Below are 24,198 nucleotides of genomic sequence, written 5' to 3'. Positions count from 1 at the left end.
CGTTGCTTGAGTATTGCTGATTGGTAAATTTGTATGTAAGTTGGCATGTTGGGAGCTAGTGTAGGCTAAAGATACATGTTGCTTTTGCTTTTCTGGTAACGCAGCAGTATTTTTAGTATGTAAAATGTATTGAAAACTGGATATATCTTTGTGTCCTTGTTTTACCAAAAATTTAGAAGTATATATGATGGAAAGTTATACCCTCACTGTCATCACATGTATGATATCAGCAAATGCACAACAGTACAGGACATTGAATTATTTAAATGAAAGACAAGCATACAAAAGTCCAATATCTTTCTTTTTTTTTGGTCTAATACGGTGGTATGGGAGTCCCTGTGTAATGACTGAGCATCACTGGTTTGTCATCAGTAAAGTCAACCTGTCAACAAGACCACTCAGGCAATGTCAGGGGACTGATAAAATCTAATCTACAGAGTATACAAGACTGGAAAAATTGTTTAAGGGGTGACCACCAAATGTGTTCATTTTGTCTAGGTTGTCCTCACTTAGATTTGGTCACTTTTGCGGTTATGACTTGAGGTCTGTGTAGAGTATTGCACCAAAAAAACAAAACATTTCACCAGTTGTAAATGTAGATATTTATACTCTTCAAAGCAACTGTTGCATGAACAACAACAAAGTCACAGATTGCTACAAATACGTCCCAAACAATCCACTTCCCTACAGTTTCCGTACAAAATGCAAGGTTCCTTTTTTTATGTCTCAACTTCCTCATAAACCAAGAAAAAGGTGTGTCGCTCTTTGTGATTGTCACACCAAGGAGCTTTTATCAGGGTTTGGTCACACCCACCGAAGCACGCAAATTTCTAGCCTCCATAGCAGGCTCTCTGGGGTCCTTTTTGGCACATGATACACTTTTGCTGGCCATTTCTTTTTGTACTGGGTCTCTGATTGCCGGCCGTCACTGATTACTGGCCCATAGTACAAAAAGAAATGACCAGCAAAATTTGTATTATGAGCAAAAAAAGGCCCCAAAGAGCCTGCTATGGAGGCTAAAAAAAGGTCCAGAGAGCCTGCTATGGAGGCTAGCAAATGTCTCTGCGAACTGTGAACAAGCGCCGAAATGCACAGTTGGGAGGGTGCCAGCCAAGAGGTGTTTGGGGGACACAGAAAACAGCCCCAGGCCGAGGAACATAATTACACTGGGCAGGTGCGTATGTAGAAAACAACTACGTTACGCCTTGAGGCAAGGGAAGTGTGTCGTCAGAAAGGTGTGTATTCCCCAGAGAGCTGACGCTCCCGTGATTTTGTCCACAAGCATGAGTGAACCCAGACAAAGGATGCAACCTGTTGATGAAGCTGATAAAATGTTTCTGCATTAGGCTGTCAACAAGTGATGTTGTTATTTGCTGGGTACATGTAACTTGTGCCTGGGTGGTAAACATTTACCAGTAGTGAACAACATACAAAAGAAGTGAATCACCATAATGAATTAATGTAGTAAGAAATCATAATTTTCTGGATCAGAAGAATCATCAGAGATTATTTTACCCCTAGAAGCTGTATATATGAACAAATATATCTACATCTTCGTTGAAGCAAAATTAATAAGTTGGCTTACCTGCAAAGTTTACCATCATTTTCTTCCGTTTGACAATACAAATCAGTGACTATTATAAATAGAGTCTGACAAAAATCCCAAAAGAAAATATTTTGATTTAAAAAAACTCAGCCAGCACAATTAAAATCTGTAACAATCATTTCGTCACGGCAAAACAGCACTGTAGCCTACTTGTAGGGTTGAGTCAACAGAACGGAGTGCTTAGCTTGCAAGGCCTGGGCAAACTCGCCTGTAAATATTTAGATAGTGTTGAATTGCACAACATCCGGCAAAAAGTGAAATGCAATTACTGAAATCAATGAGTTTATGCAGAAAACTAGAGCTTGTATAGAAATGTTTATAAAGTCCGTGTCGAAATGCAATATTTCCTGTTTAACAAAAGTTCTATGTGCAACAGTTCGAATGTTTGTTTTCACACAGGAAATACTAACGTTAGTACATTTTGTACTGTATTTCACTTCAGCAAGAAATTGTATCTCACTTCTACGCAGGATTTTACACAACATTGAAGTTCAAATGCATCTTTTCTTTTTCAGTTTTCGAGATGAGAAAGTTTCTAGTTGGCTATGGACCAACGTTCTTGGCAATGGCACGAAAGCAAAGAAATGTAACGTTAATCCAGGCTTTTGCAATCCGTGTCATTTTGCACGTAGGACTAGTCTATTTATATTGCGCAATACCTTGAAATACAATACTTCCCTCTGACACTCTTGGAAGGTAAATGTTATGTTTTTATGATGATGTTCTACTGAAAGACATTTTACTTCTTCAATTCTTGGATCCAAAATAAAGTCTTAGAAATACGATCCTTGCAGAATGAATGCCAAGACGTGCGTAGGCCCTGGAAGACGTGGTTTCCTGGGAGACTTCCCAGAAGGCAAGCCGAGTTGTGACGTCATGTGTTTTGTCCCCTCGGAAACGCGAGCTGTGACGTGATTGGCTGACGTAAGTCGCTTTGCCACAAATGGTTTGATCCAAGGGGGAGATTCCACTAACATAATCTTATAAAATTTACAGTAATGTGTAGTAACATAAAACGTTAACTTATTTTATACATGCAAAATATTATCTGTTTATACATTAGCATTTCAATAGACTACTGCTATGAAAAAGTGTGAAAATTGTATGCACTATGAAAGAAACACCCCTATATATGTTGGTATGAGCCGCCAAAAATAGTATGTGGGGAAAACAAGTACTCAGAGCACAGCGCTTTTGTTTCGTGACTCACTGCTGAAAAAGCCCGAACTCGCAAGCATCCTGTCCACCGAGCGCAGCATTTCCTTCTTTGTCTTGCCAAGCCCACCGCCTTTTCTCACTGCTTTTTTACAAGGTATAACCCTAATGTGGTGTCAAAGTTTTAGAAATCCCCAAAATTCTCTATTTTTGTTTCGAAGCTTCGACTCTAGCGCTTCGGAAAGACCCGAACTTGAGTTCTCTCCGTTGTTGGGTCCTTTGTTCCTTTTCCCACCGTAGCTTTTCCACCAAATTTTCTCCAGAATACCTATGTATGTTTGTCTTCCTCTAGGTGCAATCTTTGGGCCGAAGAATTTTGACATTTCTCCGAGAAACAGCCGTCAACAAGAGCCTTTGTCCACCGACGCTAGAAGAGACGCCGTCGCCATCTTGAAACCAGTCGAACCAGCGCCAAAAAGTCAACGAAAATTCCGTCCTCAAAACAGACGAGAAAAGCCACAAATTCCGCCTTTTTCTTCCATGAAAAAGGCACTATGAAGGACGAAATCGCAGCAGCTGTAGTCTACTTGACCAGACTGGTTAGGAAAAGTGGCAACTTGAACAAAGACCAGGTATGGGGGATTTTTTCTGCACTGGTGACTTGTTTGGGCAAATCCCTAGCTGGGGGGTACGGACAAATTTCACAACAAAGGGTTGTGTTTTTTTCCCTGGTAAAACAGTCCTCTTTTCCTTGTTTATAAGAGAGATAAAATAGTTTTAGTTCTTACAGTGGATGGTTTAGTACCTTGTATAATTGTTTTTTCTTCGATTCTTGTGAAAATGTTCTTTCTAGTAAGAAAGAGAAGTGCTCTTTTTCGCAGTTAGAAAATATTAACTTTTGATGCTTATCCAGAAAAATCTTACCGTATGGTGCGAAGAAAAAGTTATCTCATCTTTTCGTAAAAAAATGTGTATTTCTTGATTTCTAAAAGGAGTTCTTCTGTTCCTAATCGTGAGATTATAGGAATTTCTGTAAAATTTTCCGCTTCTGTTGGAATGTTTTTGTGGGTATGCTAATCTGTTGCTACTCGTTTTACCATAATTTGTCCCCAGGTTTTTTGATTTTGCATAACAAAACAGCCTTGTAAATTATTACCAGTAACAATTACCAATAACAAAGGAACAAATTTACGCTTCACTGTTTTATTAACCTAAATAAACTTTCAAGCTACTTCACTAAGTCTTTTTAGACACGAACAAAGGACCAGTGCTAGAATGAAATCTCGAACTAGTTTCTCAACAATTGTCCTTTTTTTTACCTTCATGAAAATGGAGGTTATGTTTTTGGTATTTTTTTTTTTTGCATATAGTTTTAAGATTTTTGTGGTCTGTGTACCTTTTCTGAAGGATTGTGATGTTCATATTTTGCGCAGTTACTTAAATGTATGTTTGATGGTTTTCTTTCCTAGGTCGATAGATTCGCGGACAAACTGACCGCCATCATGGTAGAACGGTTTAAGAACCACTGGTATCCCGACTGTCCGGAGAAGGGCCAGGCGTACCGGTGTATACGACTTCAGGAGAGCGAACCCGTAGACACTGTACTCGAGATGGCGGCCGTCGAAGCCGGGCTGAGATATCAGGACTTGGGCCTCGCAAACTCCATCATCATGTGGGTCGACCCTATGGAAGTCTCATGCAGGTTCGTTCAGTCTCATTTTTCTCAAATTATAATTTTAAAACAATGGCTGTCTCCAGGGCCCGTCTTTACATCCTAGGACGGAAATTTGCTTCTTGGGACAGAAAATAATTCAACCGTCCATCCCAAATTTCTGTCTTTTATGGCATAGATTATAAAATTGATGTACTCAAAAAGCATAAAATTACAGGGTTTACAACAAAAATAAGCATTTGTTCCCAAAGAATGAATGGGAAGGAAAAATAGTTAAACCTAGTTTTTATAAGTTCCAAATAATGGCTTATTTTCATGTTAAAAATTTGCACAGTTACATTGTCCATGAGTAATATCTTGGTTATTCAAATTGTATTGATTTTACTTGTATGTGAATATCGGTGATGATGACTCACTTTTGCCAGGGATTAAAAAAAATTACTCCATAGATAAAGTTGGTACACAGTCATGTGCGTGGGGTTTTCACCCATAGTGTTGTAAACAGGAAAAGAGGAACCAAATGGGGGGTTAAAGAAGCATGTTTGGACCTGTCAATGCCGAAAGAGGAAGCTAAACAAAGTGGGGAATACCCACCCACATATACCCACCCACATATGCATATCTGTCATTCAAAAATGTTTATGCCCTCTGTTTTTTTGTTATCCTTGATATTTTCATTTTGCCTGGAATAGAATCTTTTTTGATTATTCTCTTGTGCAATGTTACCAGTTTTTCTCTATTTGGTTGTAGAGGAACAGCACCCATTTGATCTAATGAGGATAGTACTAGTACATTGTTAAGCTGAAAATCAAAAGTGTTTATGCTTTTGTGGTTTTCTCTTGTTATTTTTGTTAATCTTTGACATTTTCATTTTGCATGGAATACAATCTTTTTTGATTATTCTCTTGTGCAATGTTACCAGTACTTCTCTATTACTATTAGAGTTGTTGAACAGCACTGATTTCATCTAATAAGAGTAGTACCACTACCAGTACATTGTTTAACTGAAAATTTAATACTCCTCTCTGCTGAAAATCCCACGTGTACAACTGTAAAGATCCTACATGTAAAGATACCAGTAAAAGATCCCACGTGTACCTCAACACACACAAGAAGATGACATCAGACTAGGGATAGGCTATCCACGCTTCTGAGTCATAAACATAAATGTCCTCATAACTTGGCCCACGTTTCCTATCCACACCCCCATACAGCCTGATACCACAGTCACGTTGTGGTTTAGTCTAGGTTCCCTGGTCACGTTTCCGGTGCAATCGTGAGCCAGTTTGGAAATCGGGCTTTCATTTTTCGAACCTAAAAAGGCCATGATAGATACTTGAGTGACAGGGCGCTATGGAAGTCAATCCTTGGAAAGGGTAGCTTAGTGCTATTTCTGGCATGTTTTTAGGTTATTGTGTGTTTGTTAATGGTGATGTAAGCAAAAGGTCACTACAGGATGTTCTAGAATATGGAGAATGTTGTAATTCTGGCATTATAATTGTTCGTTTTTAGTTGTGTTTTTTTTGGGGGAGGGTCAAGCCTTGGGGCTAGTTTATGGTGATTTCAGTAAAGGGTCACAACAAATGTTCTAGAATATGGAGAATGTTGTAATATGGTAGGGTATTGTTGTAATCTGGAAGGGTATTGCATGGGACTGTGTTATTTCATGCATATTCATGTTAGCATAGTCGTACCATAGTGCAAGCTTGTCCTTGATGATGTTAACATATGGTAGATGGGGGCCTCTATTTGACATGGGGGTACCCCCCTCTAGGCAAACAAGCAACTACCTCAGCTATCTTTTCTTCTGCCATTATTGTTCAAATTTGTTCAAAATTGTTGTGTTTTCTTACCTCATGCATAGATGAAAGATACCGCTGACTAGACACCCCATCGTTGTGAGTCTAGTACATCTTATTTTTTTGTTGGTTCTTTGTTGGGTTCGAACGCACAAGGACCACAAACAAGTTATTGTTTCGTCTGGAGATGTGGCTATTGAAAGAAAACAGCAGAAGAGGCAGTTCACAAGTAATCTTTGTTGGGACAAAAGTCTGTGTTGTGAAATGGTAGAAGTGCCAGTCGGCCAAAGAAAACATTCTTTAATCAGGAAAACAAGCAAGGTGTCAATCTTAATTTGCACAGGCAGTGCTGCAAGGAAACAAAATAAAAACATTGTCTAGCAGAAAACAATGAGTCTATCTCATAATGTGAAAAATTGAAAATGTATGATCATTTTAACGCAAAACAGGACAGTAATAATGGTCTTTAGAAGCTATGCCCCCCACCACTAGTGAGTCAAGACCCTCTACCCAATATGGACATAAGAGAACAGCTGATGTACACAGACCTTATCTGGACAATGAGGCGGAAAGCGTGACCCACTCAAAGGTCATGCATATTACATGACCTCCTTTGTTTAGTTCTCAACCAAAACACCAAGAGGAGCTTTGTTTTGTTGTTGTTTTGGTCCCTTCAACTTCTTTGAAAAAAAAAAAGGCATAGAAAGCTTTTTGAGTCAAGCATGTGGAAGCTTTGCAAGAAACAAATTTCAGCATCCCTGGGGAAAGAATGTATACAATTACAAGACTTGAAGTAAAAACAAACAATATGTTAAAAACATATCCCAGGTTACTTTGTAAGTAAGAAAATCAGAAAAGGTTTTTATGAGATTCAGGGATTGTTTGGACCAAATGATAAGAGTTTTCGTTTGGACATCCAGGTGAGTTGTTTCTGTAGAAGAATTTGCGGCATTGGCTATAATTATAAACAAACAGATAATGATCAATCTCAACAAAGACAGCCTTCCAAGAACATACCCCATTTCACAGTCTTTTCACCAATTTTTGGTTCCCAGGCTTTCTGAAAAGCCTTCTTCTTTTCTTATGTTTATACCCCAGATGGCAGATTTTGTGCGGTGGGGTCCTAAATGGTTCTGCAGCTGCCCCTTAATTCTGGCCATAACAAAGGCCCAAGACTCCCTCCCTAGTGCTTCTCTGTGATTCACTATTACCGTAACTCTCAAAACTTTCACGGTAGTCTTATTTCGATATTTAGTTTGAATGTATGAAGATGTACACCACAAATATTCTTTCTTGTATGACTTTTAAAATACAGAATAGTTAAATAGGCAAATTTAGTAGGAGACCAGAAATCCCCTTCTGCAAATAAAACCTGCAAAATAAAACCACTGCAAAAGTAAATGAGTTTACAGTATTGTGCTGCACTTACCAACTTTATCCACAAGGGAAATTGCTTGAAAGGTTTTTGGTGCATCACTGAATCCTCTTGTGGTGATTTATGTACTGTTTACAAAACATAGAGCAACAGCTGTCATCCTTTCCCCCAAGGCACCAAAATCTCGGCTCCTTTCATTACAAAGCTCCTGTTGTATGGAGATCCCATCTTAATGCATCTGAGCGGCAGAGCCCCTATAATTTCCTGCAGTACAATACACTGGGAGAATATAATTGAAAATGTCCTCAGGCCAAAAGAAAAATGTTTTATCTTTCTGTACAAACATTAGTTCTACATGCTGTTGTATTCTGCAATGTACATTTTACGAGATTAAAAGCACGACCATTAGGAATACATTGTCAAAAGAAGCACCTATACTATGCTAAAAACAAGTCTGAAAAGCTACACTGCTTTTTACTTCAAAAGGAAAACTATAATAAGAGATGCACAGGAAACATAATATTTATAGAAATAGATCATGTATACAAGGGCAGATAACAATTGGGGCAACCTTTATAAGGATTATGTACATAATTCATGTTATGTATAGTTACTATACTTTGGTAAAAACGAGTCTGAAAACCTACTCTGCCTTTATCAAGAAAACTATAGTAGGAGATACACAGGAAAGACAGTATTTACAGTAAAATAAGTCATGTATACACGGGCGGATTGCAATTGTCCATACTTCCTCTTACAGACACAATAGGCTTTAAGGCTCTTACCATGGCGCTCTGATTTTAGGCCTGGAGGCTTTTGTTCTCCCTGTTTGCTACACCTATCGGGTGGACCTCCAGGGGTTTCCTGGGGGGATGAAATGCCTTGATGACAGCTGTTGCGCTGGAGGAGTCTTGGCGAGAAGAGCTTTTGTTTACAAACACAGCTGGCGTGTTTAGGGGCGGGCCTGTGTAGGGTTACCCAGAAACCCTTGTAGTCCCAAAGCAGAGATTTGGCTTCCTATGTTTTTGACATGTTTTTAGTTTCTTTGGGGATTTCTATTTTGTACTGTTTTCTTCATGCCTGACAAGACATTTAGAAAGGTACAAATAGCCTGACAAAAACACAAAAATATTTAGAATAGACTTCTGCTTGGAAAGTGAATCTCTTGCTCCTGTAACCTTTAAGGGTACCTTTGATGATGTGCAGTACTAGTACATAGATTTCAGCTGCTTTTTGACTTTTTTTCACCATCCATTGAAAAATATAAATGAAAAAGAAAAGAACTACCCAGATACAGTTTACATTTTCTTAATGGAGGATGATAGCATTATTTAAGATGTAGATTCTGAAGATGTATAATTGTGTATGTTGGCTTTTAAACAAATTGAAAACTAAAACATGCACTCTTTCTTCTACCCAGGTTTGGTCATGGCTTCGATAGAACGGTCCACACCATCGCAAGATTCGACAACAGGGAACCAACGATCCAATATCCTCGTCCGTCGTCAGCCGACGGGAAAATCTCGCCCGACTTCCAGTACTATCCTGCGCCCATCCAGTCCATCCCCATCGTGAACAACTCCAACAGCATCTACAATAAGCCTGGCATGATGTTCGTTAAGCAGGGGTTTCTCCCACCAATGGCGCACAAGACAGGCCGCGTAGGGCCGCCCGCGGACAAGTACCACTGGGTAAACAAGAACAAACCGGTCACGGCAAACTAGACTGTGCAAACGAACAAACGTCTTGCCAGTAGTTTTGACAGTATTTTTAGAGATAGACAGTTTCTATAGTTTTCTATGGAAATTGAAAACTGAGGTTTAACATTTACAGGTTTTGGGGGTATTTTTGTGGCCAAATCAAATGATCTTGCAGTGAAGAGGGTGTGTTTGGGGGTTTGTTGCATACTCAAGTTTGCGAGCTGGAAAGGAAAATGCAGAAGTTGTCGGGTATCTTTCATGACCATTGCGAGCGTTTTTAAAAAGTTGTCAGTATTCCGGAACAATAGTCAATATTTTGATGTGGAGAAGATTAAATTTCTATGAGATTTCTTGTGCTTGTTTTGTGTATATTGTACATTTAGATAGGTAAAACATAGTGTGGATATTTCCTGCATGTGAAGTTTATAGCCATGTGTAAGATACTGTACGTATTTGTGGATGTTGTTTTTCCAAGATTTTAAGACAAGTGCGATATTTTCTGCCCTGCAAATTTTTGAAAAATGCTGTCATTGAGGAAAGATGCATTTTGTACAAATTAGTGTTTTTACTGTAACTGTAACATCTTTAACGCTGTACAAATATGTAGCCAATATCGAGAGCCTTTCTTCTAATAGAAACGGCTTCTATTTGTACATACATGGCCCTTTTCGGGTCCTTTTTGTGGACCAAGAGAGTATTTTTGCCAATATAGTTGTTTCCCCCGTATTCCACCTTGTGCAAACAACTGTGTATATATGGAATGTTGCATTGTGAAAAAAGGGGAACATTTTGTCTGACACTTGTACAGAATAGTGACTTTTCTTGTGCAGCAATATTTTAGCAGAAATTATAGTGTTGTAGATACAAAGAGTTGTAACAATTGTAACATTGAAATATACTTTTGTGTTGATGTAATGTTCAAAGAACAATTGTCATACTTGTGATTGGTTAGTAGGTGCTCAAAATGTGAATTTTCATATAGGAAACCATGAAAAAGTTGCATTTTTGTAAATGTTTGCTAAAACCACTTGAGCGTAAACCACTGTTTTGTTCAATGTACAGATAGCTTCATCATTTCTGTACGAGAAAAATAACAGGATTGGTCAGCCACCAACCGATCACGAGTGTGAAAATGATGTTTGAATTCTACGTAATGAATATTTGTGTTGTATTACCTAGTTATGTTAACCATAGACGACGTAAATTCAATGCTATTTGGATTTATTAAGATTCTAGGTGTTAGACATAGGGTAAGACATAGTCTTGTGGATGTTGTCTTCTAAAAGTGCAGCTCTTTACCTAGTTAGTAAAGTGTCTTTGTGTTTAACAGGCAATATGGGGGAAAAGGGGACTCTGAACAGCTACCGTAATTCTAATTATTCTACCATTCCAAAACCATAGAACTGACTTGGTAATTTTCAGCTGTAGTATTTGTTGCTCTGCATTTGATGTCAATTATAACTGTTGCTGCTAACAGATAAAGTATTGTACAGTACTTAAACTTTAACCCGAAGCATTCCTCAAAAAGCTATGTACTTACATTTGTATAACAATGACCTTTGACCCAATATTGCTGCCTTCAGAGCCCCCCTCCCCCACATACAAGGTCATGGTGGAGGTCATATCTCTGCTCGACTACCTCACTTGGGGACGTCTGCATGATATGTGTGAAAAAAAGATGCCAGTGTTTCAGATGTGTAACGGGTAGCAGCAAACTCTGACCAAAATAAATTTTGTAATGTTTTTATCATAACATCTGCGTGGCTATAGTAGTGATGTCTCTGTGCTATGTTTTTTCTTAGTTGTAGTAGCTTCATAAAAGAAAAAAAGGTTAACACCATACAAAACAGCATTCTCTCATACACACTTCAACTTTTATTAGTGGGAATGCAACACTAATGTTCTAGCCAATACAATTACATTGATGACGTCATCTGAAGTCATAACAACGTCAAATTTCTGACACCACTCATGACATCCACATCATTCTCGTAAACATTGGTGGTTATATGATAAGCCGTTTAGGAGTTGCATGAGTAAGAAAGGGCGGGCCTCAAAAGCTCATAATCAGAACAAACCCCAGATCACACAAAAAAGTCTGATCTGAATACTCCAGATCATACACAAAAAAAGTCTGATCTGAACATGATAAAGTCGACATAAAGACGCGCCAATTACTTACATAACCAAAAAGACTTAACTGTTACCTGCTGTATTAATTGTAATAGCATTTAGCCTCATACAAGTATTACATTCAGAAAAGAAACAGGATAAGAAGATATCAGAACTGTTACAATCTATACATGTACAACACATTTTATTTCTTCGATCTTACATTCCATATTTATGTAATCATACCACTAGTGTGACCGATTTTACAACTTGCGAGCTCGAACAACACGAGATTCTTCGGTTATTTTGTAATCTCCAGTTATAAGGAGGGTTTCTCTTGCCATCTTTTCTACGTCATGCAAGAATTCCTCATGCTTGTCTTGGGGAATATAGCGAAGGTGTGGATATACTGCGCGAAAAGTTTCCCTCATCTTTTCCCTGGACTCGAACAGTATCTGGTGCTCTTTTCGGTGATAGAAGAGGACCTCAAAACCGCACTCCTCCAAAAGGCCGCTATGTTGGTTCGAGAGATCGCTAGAAGGCCATGGAAACAAGTTGGGCAAGAAATCGTGAAAGTAGGGTTTCCACTTGTGATGCTCTGTCATCTTCAGCTTAGTTTGAATTGACTTGTTTTCGTCAGTGCCCAAAATCAGCAAGACTTCTCCACCAGGCTTTAGGCATGAATGGAGTGCTTTCAGCGCTGCAGTTTTGTCTTTCACCCAGTGTAGCACAAAGAATGAAATGACCTTACTGAAAGAACCTTGCCATTCCGGCTTGATGGTGGATGCGTCAGAGATGTCGGCTACGTGGTAGAGAATGTTTGCTGCGGAGTTGTGTTGACTGGCATAGCTACAGAAAAACAACAACGAAACCTCATTCAGTAAGTTGCCTTACTAAGAATATCTGGGAAATCCATCGTTCCAATGTTCCGCGTTATGCTCCTTGTGAGATTTTGACAAAACTGCACCTGCAGTTCCAGAGCAAGCGGCTAGGGGGCCCAAACATACATCACTTCTTCCTTAGATCACAAGCTATCTGCCACCAAAAAATTTAGACCATGGCATGTCTAGGTCAAAAGATACAAAAAATAGAATTTCTGCTACAGTACCAAGGTCACATACCAAGGGGGCCAAAATTGACCTTGACCTTCAGACCCTACGGTGCCTTTAAGATAGTATTAAAGCTGGCCAAGGAGTGTAGCTGGCCAAAGGGAGTCAAACGGGCACCGGAACTGGTGCCGCTATACTAGTCCTTGGCCAGCTTTGATACTATATCTAAGGCACCATAGGGTCTGCTTGGAGACTAGAGTTACCTGACGAAATCAGGTGACACATCAAAGCCCAGCACAGAAGCGACCCCTAGCTGTTGAGACTGCAGATCTCCTCTGTACGACACCCAGGCATTGCTTTACAGACTAATGCCAGACAACTCAATTAAGATACATTATGTTAAATAAATGCCCATTGCAAAAGCCATGAATTACCTGACGAAATCAGGTGACACATCAAAGCCCAGCACAGAAGCGACCCCTGGCTGTTGGGAGATGAACTTGCAGATCTCCCCCGTGCCGCATCCTGCGTCCAAAACGGTGTCGCCCTCCTCCCACTCCATGTACTGTTTCAGCACCGCAACTCCAACACTGTGCTGGATGGAGCTGTTTTGGGAATAGTGCTCAGCCTTCGTTGCGTTCATCGTCTATATTGAAAGTATGAAAATAATGAACTTGATATTGCAAACCAAAAATACAGTGGATTTATGAAAGTAGTCGTTTTAAGAATATGGCCATGGGTCTTTCCTTTTATCCCATCGTTTTCTTGTACAAGCTGTAGTCAAAAGGTGCTATGCATGCAGTAACATATCTTAATCTGTCGAAAAGTGTCATGAATCCACCTCGAAAACGATGGTTCGGATTTCTGACATACACTTACAGCATACCAACAGTTTTGTCAGGACTAGCAACGATTTTACAAACCAAACAGAAACGATTAAAACCTACCTTAAGATTGTGGGGTTAGCAGAGACCAGCACCGAAGATATTGTAGAAACTCTTTCTATTGGGCGGATTTTCCTCTTTTTATAGCCCTTTACTCATGAACCGTCATTATGTGCCTTTGTAATGTTAGCAATTATCTTCCACTTATATGATTATAGCGCTATTACATGCAGGTACAATTATGATAATGTAATAAATAAATAATCACCTAAACTGTCAACAAAACACCATGACGATCAAGAGCTATGTACCCTTAAAATCATGGCCATAGCAGTCCGGGACCCGAGATGTTAAAAGTGGAAGTTCAAATATCAAGACAATATGGGACAGAAAATTTGATGAAGACGTTTCCGTATACATGTATACATATAACATTTTTTTTTTTTTTTGGTATTTTAGTGCCCCTCGGTATTTCTGGATTTGTGGATAGCCCACATGTGGCCACGGCTTTAATTACTTTAATTTATGGTTCCTGTTTCCGGCAATTTTGCACATTATTATTGAGAAAAATTAAATACCCTGACATTATAGGAAATTGCCCACGTCAACCTAGTCTCTACCAGACTCCCGCACGGCCGAATAGTAATATGGGAATTTGGCCAAATTACAAATAAAAGCCTTGAACCTGGAGTGAACTTTTCAGCCGCGGATATACGGCAAAAGTCGGACTGAAAACCCATAGTAACGTAGTGGTCCCTATTTGGCCAAATTCCGTTTTTTTTTATCCAGACATGGAGGTTGAAAAATTGATCAAAGATTTTTCTTTTTGATTCTAAACATGTCTACTAAGTGTATTTCACCTTATAAAAGTGTCATACATTGAAAAAAAAAGTTTTGAAAAATGCACATCATTTCTGATCCTCATATCAAATTTGTTTCTCCCTTTAAAGAATGACACGTTCCCGCATCATTAAAATGGCAAACAACGAATTACGCATGTAGGAGAAGAAATGGGCTTGAATTGGAGGTTTGAATAGGTCACTCAAGGACGTCAATTGGGACGCCATTTTCTTTTTGTGTCGTAAATGCGCAGTACGCTTGATTTGCGGCTAGACTATTTGTCCATAGGCTGTGTCCCACCACCCACATTTACACCCTAGCACATTGCTGTTGTCAAGAACTGCTGAATGACCAGGTATGGCACCGGGTGGTGACAACGATGAGTTGGACGGACTTTTTCAAGATAGGAATACTGAAAATACAGACAAGGACACAGACTGCTGCCTCTGGTTCAAGGTAATGCGTTGTACTTATATATATTCAATACGTTTATTACGAATTCTTGCACGTAGGCTAATAAATTGCTGGTACAGAACTAGTAACACGAGAGATTCAAACAGTGTAAAAAACAATAAATTTGGGGTTGTTGGGTTCGACTTCTTTTTCGTAGACAGTGGAAGACGAAACTTGCTCCCGCCTTTTCTATTATGTGTGGATTTTGTGATGTTATAATTAGAAGGAGAATTGTTTTCTTGTTGTCAGTGAATGTGAAGCAATTTGGATGGAATTTGGTGGCCTCTTCAAACAGCTATTTTCTTTCGTGATCATAGAAAGAACAGTTTGACATAAAATGTGTTTCGTCTTCCACCATGTTTGACGTAAATTTTTTGCAAGTTCCTTCACACATAGGTAGCTTCTTGTATTATACAATGTATTATACATGTGTACAGCTATGAAACGTTTGTCTTGTTAGCGTTAATCTCATTTCAGTAATTGCAGTAAAACGAGTAGCCTTGCATTAGACATTATTTCATAATAAATGGCATTTATATTTCAGCCATACTATAGGTATTGTATTCGTAATGTTTCTACTTCTTCTTCTTTCTTTCTCCTCTCAAATCTTGAAAGCGATTCATCTCCGTCGTTCCTGGATCGAATGACCTGAAATTTGGTACAAGGGTAGAGTGGGCCAATACCTCGGACATTTTTCTCTTCATTTTTTGTTCTTATCTGTCTCTAAAATGATTTTATTGAGTCTTTTTTTAGGCCATATTTAGAACCAAACTGTATATTTTGGCCCCATGTACCTTGGTATTACAACCGATCGCGAATGACATGAAATTTGGTACAGAGGTGCCATTATCATATGCCCATATAGGTAGATTAAATAACACTTTTGGTATACAGTACAACAAAATGCTTAATTTTGTGATGTTTTGTATTTTGTCTCAGAATCATTCTGGGGTGGCCGCCTGCCTAGCATCCGGACTTTTCATAGGGATTGTTCCTGCAACGTCACGATACATACAAGACAGTGGATACACGGCATTTCAGATCAACTTCTTCAACGATCTACTACTTTTCATCGCTGTTCTGTGTGTCGTCGCTTACCAGCGGAAAAGCCTCCTCCCTACGAACTGTGGACAGGTCTTCCGCTTGGTTTTCCAGGGAGTAGGTCGGTTTGTTGGCACGCTGTGCCAGATCCAAGCCTATCGCTACGCTCCTCCGGCCACTGCTGAGACCATTATCAACCCCAGCACGATCGTTTTCGTTGTGATTCTTTCCTGCATTTTCATCAAAGAGGTGAGTCGCTTTTGGGTAAATTTTATATATCTAAATATCAGGAAAACATGTTGATTTATCTGGCTTAATTTCATTTCTGTGTGTGCACGTGTGTGTGTGTGACTCTGTGTGTGTGTGTGTGTGTGTGTGTGTGCGCGCGCGGTTTCATACTTGGTGTGGTGGAGGGGTGTCACAAAATCTAGAATTGAATAGATTTTGGGCCAACTATCGGCTTCCCTTGGTACTGCAGCGCAACTTCCAGTTTTGCTATCTCGTGTTCTGAAAAAGGCTAGGGTCACGATTTTTGGATGTTAGATCGATAGCTCTTGTGCTCGGGAAGCTAGTGGCATGAGCTTGCCCTCCTAGCGACTAGTTTTGGGATAGCAGGGGCAATTTTGTCAAAAACTCATATGTAGTGCTTTTCTTATTTATTTTTCATTTAGCTATTTAGTGCATAAACCTTGTTTCTTATTTTGTAATTTCAGATGCCAACATGTGCCACCATATTCGGCAGTCTATGGTGTATGGCAGGCATTGCTCTCCTTGGTTATAGTAGCATCACCAACAAGGACACCTCAACACAAGACACAGACGATGTTGTTCTGGGAACAGTTCTAGCCATCGCTGCAGGTTTGCTGTTCGCCATGCTGAGCGTTAACATCAAAATCCTTCTGGAATCCACCTCGAAAACGATGGTCTTGACATACGCTTACACCACAGCAACAGTTTTGTCAGGAGTAGCAACGATTTTTACCACCAAAACTTGGTACCTAGAGCCTACTACTGCAGGATTATTGTTTGCAAACTGTGTAAGTCGCTGTACTTCAATAGTACTCATGTACGTTGGGTTGAAGCATGTTGAGGTCAACGCAGCAATGGCGTTGTTTCAGGTCGACGCGTTTTCGGCATTTGGACTGCAGTGGGCAATACTCGGCATTGCTCCGACCATGTTTGACGGATTTGGTCTTGCATGTATATTGATAGGAACGATCTCTATTGCTATTTGGGAGGGACTAGTCCTTTGGATAGAAGACAAACACAGTAAATTGATCAAACAGTTGGAATTTAATGCCACATTACCGTACGATGACATGTAAATGTGTTCTGTTTGCACTAAGGCTTTGAAACTGTGAAATTAACGGAAGTAGGAATATATTTAAGAGTTTTTTCTAGCAAGTGAAGTTTGAAACCACCGTCCGTCGACATGGTATCCCCAAATGCCCGAAAACAACTGATATAGGTTACTATAGTACCCTGTGAAAAATGTGCGTTACTTGCATTACATATATCATTATTATATTAGTTCACACAAACTCCATTTTGAAAAGGGCAGACATAACCTCATTCATATGCAGCAAAGAATCTGACAACATTGCAACCTAAATAAGATAGAGGATGTGTATCACTTTATTGTTGACTGTACTTTATATATTTATGATATACCAATGAAAGCTTAATTAACTAATGTCCTCTTCGTTTGCATGCAAGATATGTTCCCTAATTTCCGTTATATAAATAGTAAGGAAAAATTCATATTTCCTTATACAACCATATGATAATCCTGTATTATTGATTATATCTGCCCGTATGTTTACAATTGTCTTAAGAAGCGAGAACAAGTTGAACCTGTAAATACTATAGCATGTGGTAGTCTCTGTAGAAAGATAACGCTTTTCTTATATCAACGGTGCCTTGTCGCTATGACCTGTACCTGGACTTAGCTTGTTTGAGCATAAATGTACAATAAAGGTCTTTCATTCATTAATATTATCCACAAATCTTGTTCAGTTCTTGAGTTGTGACGTTCCTTCCAGTTATTACAAAGACCACTTTCTTCCCTTTGACGCCTGGTATCTTGCCGAACCCAGAGGATGGTTGAGAGCGGTACCATGGTCTCTGTGCCGAACCTAATAATAAGCGCGGCAAAGGCCGGTAAAATACAAGTACTTGTAAAACAACTGATATAGGTTACCCTGAGAAAAAAGTGAACTAACGTTACACATCCTTCGAATAAATAATATTATCCACAGATCTTGTTCAGTTCTTGAGTTGTGACGTTCCCTCCAGTTATGACAACGACTACTTTCTTCCCCTTGACGTCCGGTATCTTGCCGGACATGACCGCGGCAAAGGCCGCAGCGCCCGCCGGCTCCACCACCAGTCCCCGGGAGAACAGCCGCTTCACCGCCGCGACGATCTCGTCATCGCTGACCAGAACTACATCGTCTACGAACTCTACGTTGAGTCTGAAAGCATTGTAACCTGCATGGAGAAATGGAGTATTCTTAATAGCATTTCAATTAAACATAAAACTATTAGGTTGAAACAGAAAGTATCACATAATCCTTTTTTTTTCTGAAGTCAGGCGAAAGAATTAATATGCGCGCTGATGCCATCCATAAAATTTATTTGCTGTGGCCTTAGCGTCATTCTGCAATTTAATCACTTGGAGGGAGGGGGGGGGGGTGCTCTGAAAATTTCTAGTCCATATCAAGACTTCTTTACCTGTATAGGGTGGCGCCAGTCCTAATACTTTGGTCTTTCCTTGGACTACCACAGGTTTGACTGCCTTTCTGCTTTCATACATAGAGGGCGCTGTAGTACAACATCAAGAGCAGGAAAACACAACATGTCTTAAAGGCAACCTAAGAACTATTACCAAAGTCAATCTTTTCTACGTGATACGATGAAGCAGCTCTATTCCATTCAATAGCAACATTTAAGCAGCAAGTATTCGATGCCGCCGTGGCTCGAGGACGCAATGAAGTCTAATTTTTGTGGGTTACAATATTTCGTCAACACTATATACAGGAAAAGGGACCAAAATCAATATTCTATGGTAACATACACTATGATTAACGATAATTCCAAACACTTATCACCTCCTTCCGGTTCTACGCCGTACACTCGTGTGTTGCTCCGTCCTGACAGCTTGATGGCTGCGGCTGTTCCACCTAGCAAACCTCCCCCTCCACAGCACACCACCACCACATCCGGGTCAGGAACGTCCTCTAATATCTCCAGCCCCACACTAGTAGTCACACAAGGAGCAAAACAGCACACAAAAACAGTCTGGTTATGTTCCAACAACCATATGTTTTGACCCCCCTAAACCTCCACTGCACTTGGGGCATCGGTGCGGCCCTGCGGGGTTCGTTCACTGCGGCACTGTTGTGTAATTTTGAATTTTCGCCGATTTTCATAATTTAGATATTGCGTTATACGTAAAAGTATGACTTAGAAGACAGCAAAATACACAGACCGTGAGAAAATTCGTTCTTTATCTCTGAAATTCGTTGAGTAATCTTTCGAACCCCGCGGTGCCGCACCGGTGCCCAAGCTGCAGTGAGATAACACCTTAACCAAAGGTGGGTCATAGCATAGGGGTGAACGTAATTCGGTCAGGACATATAGGGGTATCAGAGCATAGATAAGTGAGAATTTCTGTCGAAAGGTTGAATGCGAAGAAATCTACAAATGCATCAGTAATCTCCAAGGTATGAACACTAAAGATATGCAGGTGTTCAAGACATTCAACTAACCAGTGCCCTGACCGGGCTCTGAAACCGAAATACGTCCCAGTGGACTGTCCGATATCGCATGGTACGTCTTGGTGTTTTCATCACGATTAGACCATGGCGACTATTTGTTGCCAGGTCCCGGGTTGATTTTAACTTTATGTTAAAACTAGGATACAACATGGCGGCGCCTTATCCCGCTAACGAAGCCAATACAGGTTGTGCTATCGCAAACCTGTAACAATCCAGTTGCCCGTTATGCTCCAAAATAGCCAGGTACACGTAACCGCAGAATATCCCAGGAGGGTTCCTTTCTCCAAATGGAACCATAGCATTTGGTTAACAAGTGCAACTACATATGAGATTTCATCTTATACTACAAGGTGGTTAGGGCTAATGTTAGAAGTACCTTAAACAAGCACAGTCTCTGACTCACCTGCCATTCCCAGCCATGACATCGATGTTATCATGAAAAAGATTCATGGTGTTGCTATCCATGAGACACTTGTTCACCGCAGGTTCCAACTCAGCCATGGGCACCATCTTTACACCGACGCCATAACTCTGTCGTCAACATAATCAATTTTTGTTAATTCATTGATCAACAAAGTACAATACAGGACAGAGAGGCGATGCAACATGCTAATATTAGCATCACTAGCACCTCTCAAAAAGACAAATAAAATAGTAATAACAATAACAAGCACAGAAAGTTAGCAAATGGTTTGGGCAGTCCAAGATGCATATAGTGTAACAAATTATTACCAGAAACAAAAGGGGGCCTGGTACCAAACCCTTAGGTACACCTCACATAATCAATTTCAACTGGACACAATTTTACTGCGTGATTGAAATTAGGGCTAGGGCTACGGCTAGGGCTACGGCTAGGGCTAGGGTTAGGGCTAGGGCTAGGGCTAGGGCTAGGGCTAGGGCTAGGGCTAGGGCTAGGGTAAGGGTTAGGGTTAGGGTTAGGGTTAGGGCTAGGGCTAGGGCTAGGGCTAGGACTAGGACTAGGACTAGGACTAGGACTAGGACTAGGGTAAGGGTTAGGGTTAGGGTTAGGGTTAGGGTTAGGGTTAGGGTTAGGGTTAGGGTTAGGGTTAGGGTTAGGGTTAGGGTTAGGCTTCAAGTTAGTGTTAGGATTTGGGTTAAGGGTCAGGGTCAGGGATAGGGGTGGTGTTATGTGTTCCCACCTTGATAAGCTCAGCCCTGCTGGCCGATGCAGTGTCAGGCATGAACATCGTTCCCTTCAGACACTTTCTGTTGGACCATGTAGGGTTAGGGTTAGGGTTAGGGGGTTAGGGGTAGGGTTGGTGTTAGGGCTATGTGTTCCCACCTTGATGAGCTCAGCCCTGCTGGCCGATGCAGTGTCAGGCATGAACACCGTCCCCTTCAGACCCTTCTGCTGGACCATGTAGGCAAACGCCTTCCCAAAGTTCCCACACGACATACTGATGAGATGGGTCTGTCCTCGGACCGCGGAATCTGAGATGTGGGTCATCTGGTTCACTAATCCTCGGATCTTAAAGGAACCTAAATAGTCATAATATCGTTAAGTTAATAACAATGAGCACTGGGAGGACCTTGCAAATGACAGATCCAGCTGGAGATGCACATTGTCCAGGCAGCTAAAATCAGGAGAAACCAGACTGATGCGCATGGCAGAAGAAAAGCAGATCCTGCGAAAAGAGCTATTCAACAGACCTGAGTCAGCTTACAGATGTGCCCTATGTGGCAGAGACTGTCATTCTCGTATAGGACTGTATAAGAAAAGTTAACAATGATCGCGAATTCAAGATCACCTAATCATTTTCTTTGTTTCATTGCTTTTTTGCTATACTTTAACCCTCTTCAGATCGGCCTTTTTCGGTCAATCTGGGATGTTGAGGCCCGCCCCTTCTAACTCCTGTATCTCCAAAACGGCTTATTATATGAACACTAAATAAATCTTCAGAAAATGGCGTAGACGTCAATTATAAGTGTCGTGAGGAATTTCTTTTATCCACAGTTTTTATTTAACAATTATTATCATGCAAGTTTAAAAGTGATCAAACCTCACCCGTGTTCTGCATATTCTCCAGTTTGAGGTACAGATCTATGTCGGAGTCCAGCCCACACAGAGTCTGTACATGGTGCAGTACAGGGGTGTGGAAACACAGGCCACTGGTCTGCAGCACCTGTCTGGCACCCGATATCTGCTCTATGGTTAGGAGGTCACCATTGAGGTCAGTCATCTTTCCTGTATTAAAGAGTATATTATGTGCAAGACCGGTGCACGGATTGTACTATAAATACAAAAACTTTCCCGGTGGTTTAATGTTCGCGGTTTTCGCGGTGGCCGCTTTACCGCGGATCTTAAAACCAACACGAAATGTCCTTTTCCCGCTACCGCGAGATTAAATCCCAGTGAACTTAAACGCATTTACACCTTTCTCGTTAATGTTTTAACGAGACAATATCTCTCCTTGGTGCTTTAGAGACAGTATCTCTCCTTGGTGCTTTAGAGACAGTGTCTCTCCTTGGTGCTGAAAGAGACATCATTTATAGGACTAGTTTTTACACGTTTACACACAGTGACATTCTTCTTATTGTTGTAAACAACATCATGAATACAAGTACCCGCTTACTTCACAAGATTCTTTCTTTCTTTCTTTCTTTCTTTCTTTCTTTCTTTCTTTCTTTCTTTCTTTCTTTCTTTCTTTCTTTCTTTCTCTCTCTCTCTCTCTCTCTCTCTCTCTCTCTCTCTCTCTCTCTCTCTCTCTCTCTCTCTCTCTTTCCCTCTCCTTCCCTACTCCCTTTCCTCCGTCCTTCGAAGTAGTCCTTTAGCCCTCTTTTCTGACCAAGTGGGTAGAGTGTTCGCCTTGCGTTCGGTAGGTCGTGACTTCAATCCCCGGCCCAGTCATAGCAAAGACTTTAAAAATGGTACATGTTGCTCTCTCTGCTTAACACTCAGCATTTGGGAAAGAGTACGTATAGAAGTTGAACACACGCCACTACCAGTGGACTAGCCCCTGCTGTAGTGATTGCACAAAGTTGTGTGCCCCAGGGCCACTGAAAGGAGATAGTCGCCGCCCTATGCTCCATCAGACACCGAAAGGACTTTGACTTTGATGTCAGATATTTCTTTATCAAAATATTGTCAACCACTTTTTGCAACAATACAAATGCTGAGTTGTCTTGGACACAATTGTCATTGTCAGATGTGAAATATTATATTCTTGCTCCTTGGTGTAAAAGGCGCGGGGTATTTTTCCTAAAATTCGTGAACAGGAACTGAGTCTTGGAAGCTACAAAAAACAGTGACTGGACTATTGGTCAAATAGAAACACTCTGTTCACAACACTTCAGGTGGTATCTCACTGCACTTGGGGCACCGGTGCGGCACTGCGGGGTTCGAAAGATTACTCAACCAATTTCAGAGATTAAAAAGAAAGAATTTTCTTACGTTTTGTGCATTTTGCTATCTTTTGTATTTCGGACGATTGCCATAACGTACATGTACCCAAGAATTTCAAAATAACGTAGAGACTTGCCAAAAATAATTTTTTAACCCGCTATTGACACATTAAACTTTATGTTTAGCTGTATAGGGTATACGGTGCAACTTACCTTCCATTTATGATGCCTACTGCAACACAGATCTCTTCGTTATATGTAGAAAGACGGGAAACCACTGCCTCGTGTACGCATTAGGTGAGTGAGTTTTTTTATTATGCATGTGTACGGCTCAAATCATCACTTCCGCAATCATCATCATAATTATTTATTAATTTTACCAGGGTGAAATCACACTCAGGCTTCAGCCTGCTTTTCAGGTATCCCTGGAAACATACATAAACAAACAGCATAGTTGGGACATATACTGAAGTTATGTTATGTTAAGAAAATTGGGTAGTAATGTACAACTTTAAGTCCTGCTAACCGAGTACTACTTTAGTCAATGGAACCATGCATCATGTTACTTACTTTTTAATGTACCAGAAAATGACATTTCTGACAACCGGGGTAATAGGTCAATAGTACCAGCATGTTGCGTACAAGATTTATTCAGTTACGGGTCATTTAGTTCAACGATGTCGTTTGCAATCTTGTAATAGCCGTATAGATTTGTCTTTGTGACTACGGGTGGCTTGATAAGAAATGGAACACTGAATATATATGTAGTGCGCACATGACAATGTTGCAGCGGGCGAATACACATATCACAAACACACACACAAACACACACAAACACACACATACACACACACAAACACACACACACACACACACACACACACACACACACACACACACACACACACACACCCTTTGGCCAGCTATTCTCCTTAGCCAGCTTTGATACTATCTTATGACACTGGTAAATCTGCCTGGAGATAAAGTAAAGATTACACAGTTCTGGCAATAGAGGTTATTACTAAATGATGATTTTGGGTTGTAGTCATATCTTGAATATCACCAAGTTACTACTGACATTGCTAGTAATAATTTCAATGAGCAGAAGTTTGATTAGTAAACACAGTGTAAATGGTGCTATATTCCGCTGACCAACCAACCATTGACTAGAAGACAGTAGCCAACATTTGAACAAACTGTTGCCTTCATTCTATTACACCTTTAGCCGTAATTGTTTTATTAAGCCATTCTAGCTTTTAAAAATCAGTAGAGGCAAAACCACCATGTATACCTTACGGTCCCATTAGGGTAGCCGTAGAGTGGAGCCAACCCAGCTGGAGCCAACCCACCCTTTTCCAGAAACCCCTTCT

General features: G+C 40.4%; 4 protein-coding genes across 4 annotated transcripts; 2 read left to right on the top strand and 2 right to left on the bottom strand.

Annotated features, from left to right (window-relative positions):
- Positions 1-2,726: 2,726 nt before the first annotated feature.
- On the top strand, positions 2,727-11,060 carry LOC118404250 (maternal B9.10 protein-like). Its single transcript, XM_035803295.1, has 4 exons — positions 2,727-2,918; positions 3,114-3,393; positions 4,231-4,463; positions 9,028-11,060. Exons 2-4 carry the CDS (start codon positions 3,316-3,318, stop codon positions 9,329-9,331), a joined length of 615 nt encoding a protein of 204 aa, XP_035659188.1. The 5' UTR covers positions 2,727-2,918; positions 3,114-3,315; the 3' UTR covers positions 9,332-11,060.
- Positions 11,061-11,444: 384 nt separating this feature from the next.
- LOC118404249 (juvenile hormone acid O-methyltransferase-like) lies at positions 11,445-13,469 on the bottom strand. The gene is made up of 3 exons (XM_035803294.1): positions 13,416-13,469; positions 12,903-13,114; positions 11,445-12,268 (listed from the first exon to the last, which is right to left on the bottom strand). The coding sequence occupies exons 2-3, from the start codon at positions 13,109-13,111 to the stop codon at positions 11,683-11,685; spliced, it is 795 nt and encodes a 264-aa protein (XP_035659187.1). The 5' UTR covers positions 13,112-13,114; positions 13,416-13,469; the 3' UTR covers positions 11,445-11,682.
- Positions 13,470-14,156: 687 nt separating this feature from the next.
- LOC118404065 lies at positions 14,157-17,192 on the top strand. The gene is made up of 3 exons (XM_035803019.1): positions 14,157-14,648; positions 15,585-15,935; positions 16,400-17,192. The coding sequence occupies exons 1-3, from the start codon at positions 14,550-14,552 to the stop codon at positions 17,009-17,011; spliced, it is 1,062 nt and encodes a 353-aa protein (XP_035658912.1). The 5' UTR covers positions 14,157-14,549; the 3' UTR covers positions 17,012-17,192.
- Positions 17,193-17,358: 166 nt separating this feature from the next.
- On the bottom strand, positions 17,359-23,499 carry LOC118405036 (probable serine racemase). Its single transcript, XM_035804436.1, has 8 exons — positions 23,042-23,499; positions 21,492-21,671; positions 20,769-20,965; positions 19,869-19,996; positions 19,649-19,742; positions 18,797-18,986; positions 18,420-18,509; positions 17,359-18,176 (listed from the first exon to the last, which is right to left on the bottom strand). Exons 1-8 carry the CDS (start codon positions 23,046-23,048, stop codon positions 17,935-17,937), a joined length of 1,128 nt encoding a protein of 375 aa, XP_035660329.1. The 5' UTR covers positions 23,049-23,499; the 3' UTR covers positions 17,359-17,934.
- Positions 23,500-24,198: the final 699 nt, after the last annotated feature.

This window comes from Branchiostoma floridae, chromosome 17 (genome assembly GCF_000003815.2).
Source record: "Branchiostoma floridae strain S238N-H82 chromosome 17, Bfl_VNyyK, whole genome shotgun sequence".
In the NCBI taxonomy this organism is placed as follows: domain Eukaryota; kingdom Metazoa; phylum Chordata; class Leptocardii; order Amphioxiformes; family Branchiostomatidae; genus Branchiostoma; species Branchiostoma floridae.
The sequence above is the reverse complement of the archived record's forward strand: the minus strand, read 5'-3'. Positions and strand labels throughout refer to the sequence as shown.

Bases quoted from the DNA above. Each gene is read 5' to 3' on its own strand.
- LOC118405036 (XM_035804436.1), bottom strand. The intron at 19,743-19,868 runs GTGAGTCAGAGA...ATTTGGAGAAAG, and splicing joins GTCATGGCTGGGAATGGCAG to GAACCCTCCTGGGATATTCT. The intron at 18,987-19,648 runs GTATTGGCTTCG...GAACATAACCAG, and splicing joins GGTTTGCGATAGCACAACCT to ACTGTTTTTGTGTGCTGTTT.
- LOC118404249 (XM_035803294.1), bottom strand. From the start codon at position 13,111: ATGAACGCAACGAAGGCTGAGCACTATTCCCAAAACAGCTCCATCCAG. The intron at 12,269-12,902 runs GTAATTCATGGC...GTTTTTCTGTAG, and splicing joins GTGTCACCTGATTTCGTCAG to CTATGCCAGTCAACACAACT.
- LOC118404250 (XM_035803295.1), top strand. From the start codon at position 3,316: ATGAAGGACGAAATCGCAGCAGCTGTAGTCTACTTGACCAGACTGGTT. The intron at 3,394-4,230 runs GTATGGGGGATT...TTTCTTTCCTAG, and splicing joins GCAACTTGAACAAAGACCAG to GTCGATAGATTCGCGGACAA. The intron at 4,464-9,027 runs GTTCGTTCAGTC...TCTTCTACCCAG, and splicing joins CCTATGGAAGTCTCATGCAG to GTTTGGTCATGGCTTCGATA.
- LOC118404065 (XM_035803019.1), top strand. From the start codon at position 14,550: ATGGCACCGGGTGGTGACAACGATGAGTTGGACGGACTTTTTCAAGAT. The intron at 14,649-15,584 runs GTAATGCGTTGT...ATTTTGTCTCAG, and splicing joins ACTGCTGCCTCTGGTTCAAG to AATCATTCTGGGGTGGCCGC. The intron at 15,936-16,399 runs GTGAGTCGCTTT...TTGTAATTTCAG, and splicing joins CCTGCATTTTCATCAAAGAG to ATGCCAACATGTGCCACCAT.